General features: G+C 37.6%; 1 protein-coding gene across 38 annotated transcripts in view; it reads right to left on the reverse strand.

The window, feature by feature from the left end:
* Positions 1 to 477: 477 nt before the first annotated feature.
* LOC121325528 (transcription factor 7-like 2) overlaps positions 478 to 16,307 on the reverse strand; it is an 87,976-nt gene continuing 72,146 nt past the window's right edge. For 7 of the 38 annotated variants that reach the window (XM_041268112.1, XM_041268098.1, XM_041268105.1 and 4 more), the window contains 8 exons: positions 15,391 to 15,477; positions 11,807 to 11,947; positions 11,151 to 11,313; positions 10,630 to 10,737; positions 9,650 to 9,710; positions 9,046 to 9,096; positions 7,990 to 8,062; positions 478 to 2,422 (listed from right to left, as the gene is read on the reverse strand). In XM_041268112.1, coding sequence (XP_041124046.1) covers positions 2,020 to 2,422; positions 7,990 to 8,062; positions 9,046 to 9,096; positions 9,650 to 9,710; positions 10,630 to 10,737; positions 11,151 to 11,313; positions 11,807 to 11,947; positions 15,391 to 15,477 — 1,087 coding nt within the window. In that variant the 3' untranslated portion in view covers positions 478 to 2,019. Of the gene's footprint in view, positions 2,423 to 6,173; positions 6,197 to 7,445; positions 7,520 to 7,989; positions 8,063 to 9,045; positions 9,097 to 9,649; positions 9,711 to 10,629; positions 10,738 to 11,150; positions 11,314 to 11,806; positions 11,948 to 15,390; positions 15,478 to 16,307 lie in introns of those variants that run through there. The other 31 variants (XM_041268101.1, XM_041268119.1, XM_041268109.1 and 28 more) reach the window with 21 other exon arrangements.

Genomic DNA, 16,307 nt, shown 5'->3' on the forward strand with positions numbered 1-16,307 from the left:
CTGTCCGTATTGGATCAAAGTTTACTGACATAAACCAAACAGGATTTTATGTTGCTTTCTTTCTAATTTAGTTCCTGAGAATAGTCGCCGCAGTTCATATTATTGAGGTGAACTTACTGCTCGCTGTGTGTTGTTGTTTTCTGTAAAACACTGATATCCTGTCAGTTAAGAAAAGGCTCAATTCAAAAGCTTGTTTTAATGCTGTCTTTATTACGCCGGCCAGAGACCTGCGCTTACAACTCGTATTGTCATATTTTCTACATTTTCTTAGTTTTCAAATTAATAAATCGATACCGGGGTAGTAAAGAGAGACCCGGGTAGTGTCGGGTAATTTAAAACCAGACGGGTACCCAGGTTTTCGGGTACCCGTGCAGACCTCTAATATATATATTTTTTCATTCCACATTTTGTTCTTCATTGATGTGCACTGAAAGAATAAGTTTGAATCCACAAAAAGACAAATGACAGTGATTTATCTGCACATACTAAGTTGCTTTTATTAATCCAGAACTGCATGCTACAGATACTGTACAGCATGAACATTTATTCATAACAAAAAATGGTTTTTAAACCATTAAAAAAAAAAAAAAATAAAAAAAAAAAAATAATAAGAGCATAAAATAGAACAGGAACATCACAGCCGTTAGGAAACATTCAAACTATTCACAAAAATGTCATCATTAGCATCTTAGTAAACCAAAGAAAACCGAGACAGGTTACAGCTGTTTCATGTAAACTACAATGGCACCGAATGGAGTTTCTTGTAGCTTTTTACAGCCGTTTGCAACATCAACATGCCTATCTACCTATATGTAGCAGTGTACTTAAAAGTGGCAGTCTGTGTTTTTTCCTTTTTTATGAATCTCCTAATATACATAATTTGGCCCTTTTGGGGTGTACACCTCTTTATTTAGTTTAGTTTTATTATTTGACAATCTGCTAACAAACACATCTGTTATAGAAACATTTATACTACATACATAGCAATCTATGTAACGTCACAGCAAAAAAATAGGGTTAAAAGAAAACGACAGCATTAACGTGGGGAGAAGAAGATTACCACAAGTTTGGCACGGAAATCTGTACACAAGTCTACAGCCTTGTAAAGAGAAGACACTAGTCTTAAGGGTTTTAGACATATATCACTCTTGAAGACACCTTCCCCAATGCATTCAAGTTTAGTTTGTATAATGGCTTATTATATTTTAGCTTTTAAAGTAATGCTGTGCACATCTCTTCCTTAAAAGTATCTATTCTGCCCATTTGGTGGCAACCATGTTTCATTCAGGAAAAAAAACAAACAAAAAAAAACACATTTTAAAAATCCTTTACAAATGACTTATTTTATATATAGAAGTTGCTTACGCTAAGAAAAAAAGTCTTTATACAATGTATTAAGATAAGAAAACAATATTTAAAAAGGGACAACATACATGATACAACAAGCAATCTCTAAAGCAATAAATACTACTGGTCCTTCAGCACTGTGACTTCTTCCTAACCCACCCCCTCCCAACCCACACCCCCAAACAACAACGCCATGGAACAATGCATATTAACACCCCAAAATATTTCTGTACATTTAAACAATAACAAGTAACATCACAATAAAAGTTGTTCCGCACAATGAAAGAAATGGCACTGCATTCATCGTGCCTCTGAACAGATGTAAAATGATTGGTTCACAAGCTCATATTTAATACAAATAATAAAGAAGAACCAACTCCTTCAGGAAGAGCTACTTTATTTTTTTATATCTCTAATTTTTATTTCAGTCTTTGAAATGTATCTTACCTATTGGAACTACATAACAGTTATGCTCTTTGTTTTAACACATTAATAGGTTTGCAGAAATCAAAGTTTTATTTATTTATTTATTTTTCAAAAACTTGAAATGATGGGTCAAATATTGACCAATGAACTTTATAAAACATTCAGATTTATAGCCGTACGGCAGAAACAGAAAAAGGTTAAAAAATTAAAATTAAAAAAAGGACACCAAAGACTAAAGCTAAAATGCTAATCTACAGACTTGGTTACAAGCGAAAGAGGCTGGGCTTGTGAGCCAGTGAGCAGGTTATGGGAACGCAACAAGGACGTGGATGGCCTTGCCAGTGGCAAGGATGCAGGCTGTTGTGATGTGGCGGCTTGGTGCTCCAATGCCCCATTCTGGGTGCCGGTCTTGCTGGCATAGTTTTCCAATCTAGCTAACGATGGTGGCATTGAAAGGTGGGCCAAGGAATCAGGTTTCATAGTCAGTGAAAGAGGGTGCATTTGTTCAGTCTGTGGTTTAGAGTCTTGTGAGGGGGAGGCTAGCAGGGAAGGTGAAGAGGGAGGAGAATCTAATAAGCTTCCATCTGAAGAGGGTGGGCTGGCACAGCTGCCTTCACCTTGTATGTAGCGAATGCACTTTTTTTTTCTCCTAGAAACAGGGAAACAATTATCTGTAAACACAGGACGTTGTGGGGACAGCAGAGAAGCTGCCAAAGAAAATAAATAAAATAATAATAATAATAATAATACTCTCTCTTTCTATATAAATGTCTAAGACCATAATTATGATGTAGAACTTATCCACTAAATAAAACAAGCCAAACAAGGTGATGACTATATTACATTTGTTTAAGTTATTGTTTAGTCTGAAAAAAAAAACCCTAAACTTTAAATGAAAGATTAAAGGTAAATCACCAGGAAGTAATCCCACTTTTCTGTCAGCAACCACATCCAATTGAGAATAAGAAGAGTGAACAGGACAGGGGGTGGAAGCAGAAATGAAAACAGGTAGAAAAAAGGAAATGTTGTAAAACAACGAGAATAACTGGTTCTACTGCCTGCGGCTCTGTAACAAAACCATCACTAAGGACTCCGTTCCAAAGGACTTCACTCTCATGACATACTTGTGTCTCAGTTAGCCACGCTAACATGGACAGTTGCCCACAGTTCTTTTCTAAAGCAGTTAAACATTGTTTAAACGAAGGTGCAGTCAAACCTGACAGTCAGCGTGTTGCACAGTAAGAGTGCAGCCTGTTGTTACTGAGAGATGTGAGGAGGCTAGAAAAACCAAGATAATATGGACTGCCTTCCCCTAAAGATATCTGTTTTAGTACAGAAACGACACACTGCCATGTCTTTATTTGTCTCACTGCTTTGCTAGGTCCAGATCCCAGCTGGTTTTTGGTAAGATCCCTTACCAAAAAGATAAAGAATGTCTCAGGCTCCTTGAGTTAATCACCACCGATCTTCAAACCAGCCTGCCACAATACAACACTTATTTTTTCTTGTAAAGTCTAATCTCAGTTTCCAGAAGGGTTACAGGCCCACAGTGTCTACTATGGAAGGGTGGGTGCAATGGTTGGAGAACTCCCTACAACACATACATATAAACTGAGTATAAGCTATTGGGGCCAAGCAGCTGATCAGTTAGTCACATTTGAATTTAACATCAATATGCTACTAGCATTAATGCCCTATTTATTTATTTTTGAATGTAGTTGTTACCAATGGTTTTTACCATGGTTCTCCTCTCAATTTGGAATGCCCAATTATTATTTGTTTTATCCTATGGGGAGGCCAATTGTGTGCCTCCCCCGAGGAACCCCGCGGCTATGGTCGTTGATGACATAGCTTGGATTGGAACTTGCGATCTCCAGGCTATAGAGCGCATCCTGCACTCCACACGGAGCACCTTTACTGGATGCACTGGGAGCTGACTACATTACTTTTAAGATTGCAGAAGCCAGATGAATTCTTTATATGAGGATGATGCCACAGAGGGAGCACCAACACAATGACACCCTTACATTCATCATCAAGCTCCCATCGTTCCTTGGACTAAGGGACAGTGTAAAAATCTTCTCTCTTGCACCCGACAATACACAAGGCATTTAATGCATGGATGTCTTGAGCTGGTACTAAACTGTTTTATAAATTCAATTTAAAAACAAAACAAGCAAAAAGAAAACGTATTATTCCTATTAAGAATTACATTAAAATGAGGGATTCTGGTAAGAAAATCGTTTCTCAAGTCATACCCAGCCCATACCCATGTACCCATATCAACAAGCATTGAGGAGTCGGGCCAGAGAGGGACGTGTTGGAACACAGTTTTGTTAGAGCCACATAAGCCTGCAGGGTCAGTTCATGCTACACTAGAAGTGTTCATGCAGTTTTTACAAAAAAGGTGAGCAACAGTTGGAAAAGAAAGTTAAAAAGGGGTGGGGGTAGGGGGGGGGGGGGGGTATAGTATGTATGATATGCTGTATTAGAGCAAAGCAACAACAAAAAAAAATGGTGAAAAGATCAAGTTGATGAGCTCAACACAGACCCTAGTAAAGTCACCATATAAAAATGGAATTCTCCTTTCGTAAAGCTGTCTGATTTTCTTAGCATTTTCCACTGGACTGCTCAGTACTTATGATTCAGAATGCAGCTCAGCATAGCAAATTTTGCCTCACCCTGACATTTTCATAAAAAGGCAATAACATTATGAAAACTACCCCACTCCTTTTCACTTCCCTAGTGAAATACTAGCCCCTCTGAAATTTCTAATTGCCCATACAGAAAAAAAAAAAAAAAAAAAAAAAAAAAAAAAGTCCTCAAAGCCTTTTTTTCTGAACCTAGCCCTTGGTGCCAACCAAAAAGCGAACTTATATAAGGAGTGGATATACAAGTTTTTCAAGGTATTTGGACCAGATTTTGCAAGCTGAAGGAATTCTAAGGGAATTATCCCTCTACCTGAAGCTATCAGACTCACAGCTGAACAGAAAGTTCACAGAAACTATTATCTAGAAAAAACAAATTGCTGCAGGCTGTAAACTATGGAAGCCTGATGGCTACTTTTCTAAATCAGACGGCTACATCCTGACAGCTGCATTAAGTGTATTTTTAGAGAACAGCTTCCAAAAAATGGGGTCACTTCTTGGTGATAGATAAATCAGCAAAAGGATCTAATAGAGGTTAATTCCTCACAAAACCCACCAGGTTTGTATTTGATAAAATAAAGTCAAAAACACAATTATTGTAATTATTAAATGCATGGCTACAGCTAATGGCTGAATAATGAAAAGAAAATAAATTGTGTAAAAGGTTCATTTTGTTTATACACTGAATACAAATTACATTAAACATGAATGAAGGAAAGAACTATTTGACAGCAAATGAAAGTACAGCTATTGTATACCTCCGGCTGAGCTAATTAACAATTAGAGCACGGTTAGGATTGCTAAAGTAAGAAGCATGCAAAAGGACAAAAGTGATGGGGGCGATTAGCACAGAGGCCCATCTACTCAACAAGAAAGGCTCAGGCAATGAAAGAAGAACGTCACAGCACATGAAATGCAGTCTCATGCTACCTTAATATTTAATGGTCATGAGATCATTACCGAAATCTTTGAATGAGAATGAAGAGCACAGAATCATTCACTGGGAGTACACCTTGAGCTGGACAGGGCCTATAAGCAATGGCTAAATGCGCTAACCCACAGAGACAGAGACATGTCACTCAGCTGTAGATGCGAGTTCTATTTATTTAAAAAAAAAAAAAAAAAAAAAAACAAAAAAAAAAAGTAGGACAGTTTATTTATTTATTGTGCTAAGTTTAATGCTAAAAAAAAAAAAAAAAAAAAAAAAAAAAAAAAATCACATGGACAAGATCAGTCCGAATATAATTCTTCAGTACACATAAAAAAATCCTAGCATGGGAATGCATTCTCCGGTTTTGCAAATATTGGTTTGAAAAGTAAATGCATCTCAGTAAAAAAAAAAAAAAATTCAAAAATATATATTTCAGCAGGTAAGGTTACAAACAACCTGGCAGTTGCAAGTTGTACCTGAAAGTAAGTTTCAGTGAAACCACAGAACGTGTACAGTGTGAATAATTGAGTGCTCAATGAGGCCTGGGACCCAGTCTCTCAGGTTCTTTTTACACAGCACAGGTTGACCTTTTCAAGCCTAGAATGTGCTGCTCACTTTCTGGTTGGAAACGGGTGTGGTCTGTGCTGTGCTTTTAGGAGGGTAGACTGACAAAGACAATGAACTGACAACGATGACGCAAGCCTTCCTCTTTATACAGGTGGCAGCTTGAGAGACCGCACAACACAGAACACGACAACGCATGAAAGACAGCAAGCATCACACAGAGAAGGGTATTACTTAGCAGAAACAAATACCTACCATGAAAATATTCCAAATTCAAAGACTGCTTGTATCAGAACAAAGAAATAAGAGATTTTAACTACGTCAGATAAGATGGGGAGGGTGTGTCCACCGAGAAGGAAAAATCACTTTGTTCCCTCCACCAAAAATAACATTGACAAAATGAAAAACAGGTTAACTAGGGTTACCAGAGGTGCAAGAGCAAGGTGAAACAGAGCGTGTTTTAACTGAAGTAGGAAGTGGCTGGTTGATGCCTGGACCTTCTGAAATTAGATTTTTTTTTTTTTTTTTTTTTTTGGTTAAAGTTTTTAAAACTACCACTTTTACATAGCAAAGTGGTATGTTTGCTGAACCCCTTTTTTCCCCCCAACCAGTACTCTCAATCCTGCTTAATATTCATATGGGGTTCTCTAAATATACTTTAGAAGTTAATCGCATAATCATTTAACTTTATAATTGTATAATTAAGCCTTGTACATACTGAGGCACTGCAGAATGTTTGCGTGTTGTTTTTCCTGTCTGCATACCAGACTTGGAAATGAGACGTAATTCCTCAGGGGAGAAATGTTTTAATAAATTCAATAAATGAACTTGGAATATATGTGTACAAGCATAATTAAATGTGTAATTCTTAGGCACTTAAACTGAAAATAAAAAAGCAGTGCTCCAAATCTCTTCTTCAATTCTTACAAAAATGGAACATGGCAACATAACTTGCAGGATACAATGGCTGTATTACTACAAATATACCATTTGGTTATTTGCTTGTTTGGGATACTAATTACTTCCTGTGTAGCAGTTAAAAATGTATCTGCCCAATGGTCTAGCTGAAAATAGGTCACATGACCAACTGCACAGGTTCTGGAAAGCAGCAGTCATGTATTTGATGTGCATTGTAATTTAAATATATTCATATCTTAAAATGATAAGCAATAAACAAGTACATAAGTCAAGGTTTTAGAATGTGGGCAATGACATCATTGGGGTGGGAGAGGCTGTGATAATGTTGATAAGGCAAACGCTTGAGATAAGACGTTACTGCCACGATAATTACACCTTAATTAAGCATAATAACACCAACAGAGTTTGTACATGTATTTACTCAGCCAGTTTCTACTACAGTAGAATTATTACTTAAAGAAACAACAGGGAATTGCTACGTTATAGCGATAGACTGTACAAAGCAAAGGGGTGACAGTGTGTTAGCAGTTAATTTGCATGGAAAAAGGCACACATACAGAAAGATATTTCTTCTTGTTTAATCTCAGTCCCCCATTCCTATTGGGAATATACCTGCATGGTTTGCACCATAAACTCTGCTGGTCAAGACCGAACAATGCACGACACTTCTTTGGGGTATTTGCATCTGTTAACCAAAGGTAAAAACAAAAATACAAAAAAAAACAAAAAACAGTGGACACTGGTCATTGGCTGTGACAACTAGCTACAGCTAGTGTTTCAGCGGCATTCATTGGTAATCTCCCCTGACCAGACAAATCCACCCCTCTCCATCCCGCCCCCCAAACAAAACCATCGTCAATCAATGGTCAAACTCTCCAAACCAACACCAATACAGGTACTCCAGGCTCTGGCGGGGGCGGACGACAGATTTTTAGGGTGAATTTTGTTAGTTTTTTTTATACCTCAAAACATACTGAAGACCTGCAACTCAAGAATGCCTGTGCACATTTTGAAATCTGTGGAAATGCAGTTTGGGATAGCTCACCAACAGGTCGCAGAGGGGGGTAAATAAATAAAAAAGGCCCAGAAAGGAGAAAGTACCAATTTTGAACCAGCTGCAACTAGCCATAGCAAGTCTGGGAGTACTATACACACCTGCACGGGCCGCACCAGTTATTCTGTTGATCAAGGCCAAAGCGCGCTCGGCATTTCTTAGGAGCGCTCAGGTCTGAACGATTTGGAGAGAAAAGCGAGCAGAAAAGGAAGAGAAAGAGAGAGAAATAAAGAAAAAATAAAGGGAATGCATGAATTGGTTTACCAATAATTTTTTTTAAAAAGTACCCTTTTTTATTTTTATATATATATATATATATATATTTTTTTTTAATGTGGCAATTAAAGCTGCAGTATCCCTTTTTCTAAAGGACTGCCCATTACGTAATACTACTGTAAGATTGGTTAGTTCCTTAGCAAATCAAGTAGTGTATAAAATAAAAAAAAAAAAGATTGTTTTTAAATCATTAAACTTTAAAAGCCAGTTTGTTAAATTAATAACATGGGGCATTGCAGCTTTGGTTACTGTTCTGCAATATATGGTTTGGGTTTTACATTTGAGAAAGAAATGTGCAAGTAGAAGCAAGCAGACTGCAAAATACGGCATGTTAGTGCCAGCTGAGAAAGCATTAGGCAGCATAAAGTTAGCAAGGATCAGACCAAAATTAGTAGCTTTTCTTTAAATGTAAAAGCTGAAAGGGCAAGGCAGGTTATCTGCATATATGTGCTTTTAAAAAAAGATAGGAGCTCTACTAAGCAGTTAGATTAAGGAGGTTTACAACTGGATATTATCTGCAAAAATACCTTTTTTCATTTATTTTAAAAAACATATATAATAAAATCAGTCACTTCAAAAGTAATACTGCATATTCAATTTGCCAATTGGAGATTTTCTTATTTATTTTATTTAAATCTGTAACTTTACAGAAATAAAATACATTATTGTACTTCCATTTGTACTTCTATGCAAAAAAATATATATTTGAAAAAAAAAACAACAAAAAACAGATAAATCATTTAGCATTTTTTCAAAATGACTTTTCATTGTTACATATGTGAAAATCTCCTTCAATAAAAAAAAAAAATATATATATATAAGAAATGAAACAAAAAATAAAATACAGTTAGCAATCGAAGGACTCAGAATGACATTAGCACCTGTAATCGGAGGAAGTGAAAGGCATGGGTTTGGAAAATATTCTCTGTGTTCTGAAAAAAAGAACAAAATACAGGCCTTCAAAAGCGCATCTCGACTCGTATGGGCTGCAATGATGGGTTAGCGATGCAGTATCTGTGTAACGCAGAAAAACTATCAAAAAATAAAAAACCCAAAATGAGCAAACCTCCTTAATTTAAGATGGGGGTGACCGTCATTGTAAAGCATGCACCAGAAAATATAGGCACAGAACACAAAGAGAAGCAAAACAAACCTTTAGCACGCACACAGGCATTAATACAAAAAATAACTTTAATACAAAATAAGAACACTATTTCAATATAGCTGTTGCAGTAAAAAAAAATAAAACACAAAAAAACCCGTAGCTCACATTGTCATGGTCTTGTTCATGCATTGGCAAGGTGTATTAGCGTTTAAGAAAAAGGGTAGTAACAGGTATTACATGATCACTTTTAACTGATGCGCTAGCTAGCAACCAGATACACAACGTGCCAGGCAGAAGCCTAGCCTTTCATCTCTGAGCTGTCTCAAGTCTGACACATGACTGGTATCTTCTATCAGAAGAGATAACGGCTGCTTACTTACCATTGGCCTCTCCTTGCTGCTTATCCCTTTTTCTCTTCTTTTTTTTCCCCTGGTTTCCCCCCAAAAAACACAGAAATAGACAGCAACCTTAGTTATTATTTTGCACAAACATGGACACATGAGAAAATACAAGCCACAGAAAGCACACTTTTATAAGAGGCCTTGAACAGCCACCCGACCCCAACAACTTTCTTTTTTTCTCACTCCTTTGTTTTTTTGGTTACTTGACCTGTCTGATAACAGCAGGGTGGGCATGGGTTTCTCCTTACATCAAACCCACATGGGTGAGCTCTTAGCGAAGCTGCAACCTAAACAACCCAGGATGCCGTGCGTTACGGCGATGTAACCAGGGAAGTGCTTAACAGTGCCTTGTCCTACAGCAGGAAGTGCCCGAATGCAGCGCCACCAAAGGTTTCCAAGCCTGATGAGGGGACCCCTTTTAATAATATTAGGTGCTATTCTAAGTGCCTTGTCCTTTTATCTGAATATCACAGATTATTACACCAAGTCCAGGATTGTTCTAGCAAGTGTACAGCGTTTTGCCTCAAGGTGTAGCTGTTGCCCAGGTTCAAACACCTATATGTACAAAGGCGTATGATTTAAGTTTCACAGTTTTGCTTTGATTGGCACGCTGCACAAGCCCTCTACACCCGATTAAGGAGTAATGATCCCCATGTTGCCTGTTCACAGCATGTACACTAACTGAATACGGGTCATTCTGCACTATTCTTGTTACTGCAGGATCTCACCACAAACCCAGATTGTATTTCAATTTTACTCAAGGCAGAAGAAGAGCTAAATAAAGCAGTTTAATGACCCAAAATAATGCAAATAACCCCTATGAATTGCATGCATCGGAAAGCCAGTACACCCTTCCAGTGCTTTACATCAGCACCAGCATTCTGTCAGACAAGTACAATCACTAACAGAGAGCAACGCGTCTGTAAAAGAAACGATTGCATTACTTGTTTTAAACTTACATAGTTGTCTCTTGCTGACCAGCCGGGGTACAGCTGCATGTGGAGCTGCCGTTCCTTTCTTGCCAGCTCATAGTATTTAGCCTGTTCTTCTCTAGTCAGCGCATGCCACTGAGGGAAAAAAATAAACAAAAAAAAGTATTAATAATAATAATAATCATCAAATAAAGATCTGGATCAGGCAGTTCAATATATTCCATGGAGAACGTAGCAAATCATAAAACAATGTAGCGAGCAAAAGGTTATGAGCAATTTACTACAGAGTACTACTTTATGTACTGTGAGAATACAGAGCTTGCTGGGTCTTCCAAAATGTATGTGTATCTAACATTACTATATGAGGCAGTGGGGTTTACTTTATAGCACATTAACTAATCAACATTAGGGGCATGGGATAAAGTCATGTTCTGAAACACTTGGCGTTTTACACCATCCACCGGTACTATTAGATTCTGATCCAGTATGATGTATATCTGGTCAAGGCTTCCTATTACATGGGCCACCAATGAGAAAGGGCTCCTTACCCTCCGTCCAAGAATTTGATTGATAGCCGCGCTTTCTTTCAGCGTGCATTCCGCCACTACTTTCGCTCTCATTTCCTTCATATACAACATAAATGCATTCAAAGGTTTCTTGATGTGAGGCTGTTTCTTCTTCTCGTCCTCCTTTTTTTGGTCCTGATGTTTTCTGTTGAAAGGAGGAGAATGTATAGGTTAGGTGCAAGTGTGTTATTAGAAGAGGAGAACAGCATCACAGTATCAGAACAACAGGATAAATCATTTTATATTGGAATAGATTAATATGTTTTATGAATATAAACATGTTATTTAACAATAAAGGTGAAACAAAGTGAGTTGAGGTAAAAAAAATAATAATAATAATAATAATAATAATAATAATAATAATAATAATAATAATAATAATAATAATAATAATAATAATCAGTAGTAGTAGTATTTAAAGTATATTACATTCACAAGAATCTTTCTTGTACACAGCAATACATTTCTACAACTTAAATTAGGTGTTAAAAAGCTGTGAAGTTTTTAATGTACTACTGTCTAAAATAGGTCAAATGTTACCTACAACAGTCCAGTGCTAAACACAACATAACACCAAAAAATAAACAATGTTTAATATTATTAACACAAGATATGTTTTAAGAAAAGTGAGGACTTACGAGCTGTTGAGAGAACCAATGTCGCTCTGGGAAGACTCTTGTTTGACGGAGTGCGTGACTATAGCTGGATGAGGAATCCCTGTCGTGTGTAAACTATGGTGTGGCGGGACCATGTGTGGTGGAAACCTAGAGTTGAGAAAACTGTGTAAATCGTCAGAATAAAAATGAATGAGGCAGAAGAGATGAGCACAGTTACACATTACTGAATGCAGTGCAAGCATATGCAAGCTGTCACAGTTAATTAACAGGATTAATTAAACTTCACGAATCTGGTAATATTGTCACTAAATTCTCAATGCCTCCCTTAATTACTAGTGAATAGCAATGACAACCCAGCATTATCAAAATGACAAAACAAGACAACACAATTGTATTCTGTTTTATCCTATATTATAGCATTATTGTATGATACAATAACCCAAGCCAGACAAAGCCTTGTGGCTTTTCTATGCAACAGCCCTTGATAATACTGGTAAGATACACCATTCTGCCATTTTGAAGTTTACTTCAGACAACAGCCTTAGGATGGTATGTGGTTTCCAAAGACAACACAGTGCTTTCGTGACACATAAGCTGGGGGGTATCGTATGAAATTCAAGCAATGCACTGCTTGAAAAATGTGCACTGCATCTATGTGCTTATGCTCTGGGGGACTCTTACCACAATTCTTATGAGAAGAATTGGTCAGATATGCAGCCATATAAAATCCTGCTTAGGTGACATGCTCTGAGCTCAAGTCACTGATAAAAAGCTTACATGGGACGAGAACTGGCAGGAGGGGATGGGGGTTAAAAAGGGGGTTGGTCCTTATATAAAAGGTTAACAAGCCCTGAAGTGAGCCGGTCTACTGGGGAAATTGGTAAGTAGAGGCGGGCATGACATTACAGTGTTCCCTATCATACAGCATTGCTGTAATCTGACAGGTCTATCATCTTGGAGTCAGCAAGAGGGAAGCATCCTATGCAGCAGGACAGTGTATGACAATATTACATACTTGTACACACTAAACATATCAATAATACACATGCATTTGCAATAACATCTACCCCAATAATACATTTCATTTGTAAAATGGGAAAAAAACTTAAGATTTAGAGTTTCAAATAAATGTTTAATGTAATTCTACCACTGTAACGAACATGCTTTTGCAAATCTGGGGATTCATGCGCGTTACCCACAGGCTGTGCGTTATATATGAGGTGTGTATTATACAAGTGGTGCGCATCATGTATGTACCCAAGTCAGCTCAGCCATGCAAACTATACAAATAATATGTGCACTATAATCTACTGAAAATATTACTGTAGTCAGAATTAATATTATGGATCACCATTAAATATTCAATTTTGGGTTACCAAAGGATTATTTTAAACTTTAATAATCCTGTAATTTCTTATTACAGAGTAGAGAACAGTTTACCCACCCCACTCTCATTTATGATGCAATCTGTCAATTAATGAATTGCTTATTGTTAAATACAACCAAAAGGTATTGTAATCACTTATGTAAAACCCTTAATCTCAAGTGTTTACCACACAGACTGACACTGCTTAACATTTTAAACACTTTGAATTAGGATCAAGCGTGATGATAGTATTATCATGAAATGGTTACATTTTATATATATATACATATATACCCACACACACACACACACACACTTGAATGCAGCTAGATAACCAATATAATAAGATCTAATAATCATTTCTGTATTAAAAACAGGTGTATATACAGCGATCGCTGGCTATAAAACACCTTTTCAGTGAAAGCTCTGTCAGTGGCCACACACAAATTCAGAGAAATGTAAAATTCTAAACAGCTCATTATACATCACTGTCTGGCTGTATGGCTTGGAGACAGAATATAATGATGAACAAAAACTTGCTAGGAAGAATATTTTTTTTAGTTCCTGGAGCTCTCTCGGGGGTTTGTTTCTCCTACCCTGGCGCTCTGCTTCATCACTGACATGTTTCTGTTAAGTGTGTGTCGCTGCCTACCTGTCTCTTATGCACAAGCAGAGGGGGGATGCTTCTCCTGCAGTAAAACCCTCTTGAGTTACAGCAGGTCTGTCATTATTCCCTCATTCTCCCTATGCACTTGATACATTTTTTCTATTCCCAGCTCCAATGCCACTGCGCACCCACATTATGGTTTATACATGATTCTGTCTCTTTGAAGCGAGCTGATTTCAGAGTCGGCCCTCGTCGGGAGAAGCTTCTTCTACCAATTTAGCAGGCTGAGGGCCCCGAAGCTCTAACATCTCAATCCAAAGGGGGTCATTGGGTGGCACAAAGGAGTGCTAGCATGTGCCGTTTAATTCCAGGTCCAGGCTTCTCCACGGTGTTTAAAGTATAATGACCCGTCACTAAATTCTGAGAAAATTGCAGTCAGGCTGCTGGATGGAATTCATATCAAAGGGTTATCGTGGACAGGACAAGGAGCCTACATTTCCTAGAACTGTCACACAGATAATAGACGTGTACTTCTTTCACCCCAATATCAAAAGAATGGCTTTAATTTGCTGTGTAGATTTTTTTCTTTTTTTTTACCCTAGTACCTGGTTAGATGGTATATCAAGGGAATACAAGGTACAACATGAGTTGGCTTTCCTTAAAGATTTTAGAAAACTGTTTGAAGAAAATGTGTACCTTAGACTTTCTCAAACCCTGCTTGTAAGACTAAGATTTCCTTTTTTTTATTCGTACCGTAATTCCACTAAATTCCATTAAGGATTATCTTTCTCATATTCTATTTGACGCTTCAATAAGCTGCATAAGCCAGTCTGGTAAGCAATCTTTTCTTAATTGTGCCAAATTCCATAATGAATTGGTGAGTATTGAAAACTGGAAAGAATCTTATAAGCAAAAGATGAGGAAATATGACAAAAGCAGCATTTCTTTATTCTAATAAAAAGACATTACTCTGTTTTAAGAACAAATGCTAACCTGCAGTCTCCCGAGATGAGAAGCCTGGCCTATTAAATGCAGGCTCATTTAATTCCATACTATCAAAATGCATTAACTGTTTCAGACCATCATAAAACTCTAAGACTCCACCAATTAAATTAACTTCACTGGAAATCGGACATTAGGGGCAATTAGGGACTATTTAAACAGCTCTACTGACTAGTGGTAAATAAACTAGAAGCCATTGGATATCTAGCAGGGTTTCATCCTGAAGGGGTGGAAGCGACACTTCTGAAGCTTGCTGTCACTTTTAAAAATCTTTGGCGTGTCATTAAGGGTTCTCTCCCTGATCAAGTGTATGGATATACTGTATTCAATGTATTATGTATTGTTTTTCACTGTAATGTAGTATGCATTGTTTTCTACTGTATCTTGTAAAGCGCTTTGTGATGGATGTCCACTATGAAAGGTGCTATATAAAATAAAGATTGACTGATTGATTTATATACTGTAAAGATGACCAGATAGTAACATTTCTATTCTAGTCTTTCAGCAATAAATAAGGATTCTGACTCATTAAACAATAGGGGTGGGGTTATACTAAACCGTTCAAAATGAATGTGAAAAAATATCATCTGTTTGCATTCAAAAGCATGCGCTTCATAGTATGCAACTCACCTAGACATGGATGCATTGACGGTGAGAGCAGTCGGGTATGGATGCCTGAACCCTCCTGTTGTGATTGGATAAACTGGCTGACCTTGCCTAAAAAGAAGAGAGAGAAAATAAAAAAGGTAAAAGCCTCTCCCTGTGCAGCGGGCTTTATTCTCATTTGATCAGAACACAAATCTAGGGGATTGCAGAGAGAAGATCAAAGGGAGCAAACTCGGAACAATTTGAATACCATAAATGTGATAGGAATGGCTAATTACATTTTATACCCTCTGCTTGTGTCAACAGAGCCCCTCTCCCCCAGCTGACACTAGGTGTTTTGTTGTGATAATTAAAGGCGACGCGTCGACTGCTTTAATGGAGCCGTCATGCTAATTGGGGGCTACACATCCAAAGGAAAACAATAATGAATGTAAATTTATACCAAAATAAAGTACAGTGAATCAAAGGGCTGCGGCTGTGCTCAGGGCCTCTTTCGGTATTTAGATCGCGGTGAGAAAACATTAAATTAACAGAGCTTAATTTGTAGCCTTTTGTCACACTAACAAGTGTTGACAAGAGTTACCAGGGGAGAGTCCCCGTGTGGAATTGTGGGTAACAGACTGGCAATCATGGTGCATTACTTTAATTGGATGATACAGCAACATGCAAAATAGAATTCTCACCACAAAGCAGCAACTTGGGTTTAATAAAAACAAGTGCACTGTGCTGTCTGGAAAATCAGTGTGTTAACTGCATGTAGAAACCAGACTGGCTTCTTTTACTTTGCCTGGAGTGGTGTTGTCAAATATCCAGGTGCAATGTGTGAAACAAAGCAAAGAGGTGCCAATGGGAGCAGTGGAGCGACCTTTATGTGTTCCAAACACGGCTGCCACATTATTCTGAAACTGAAACGCTGGTGTTTTCTAGCACCTGTGCCATAC

Source organism: Polyodon spathula, chromosome 13 (assembly GCF_017654505.1).
Source record: "Polyodon spathula isolate WHYD16114869_AA chromosome 13, ASM1765450v1, whole genome shotgun sequence".
Classification (NCBI taxonomy): Eukaryota; Metazoa; Chordata; class Actinopteri; order Acipenseriformes; family Polyodontidae; genus Polyodon; species Polyodon spathula.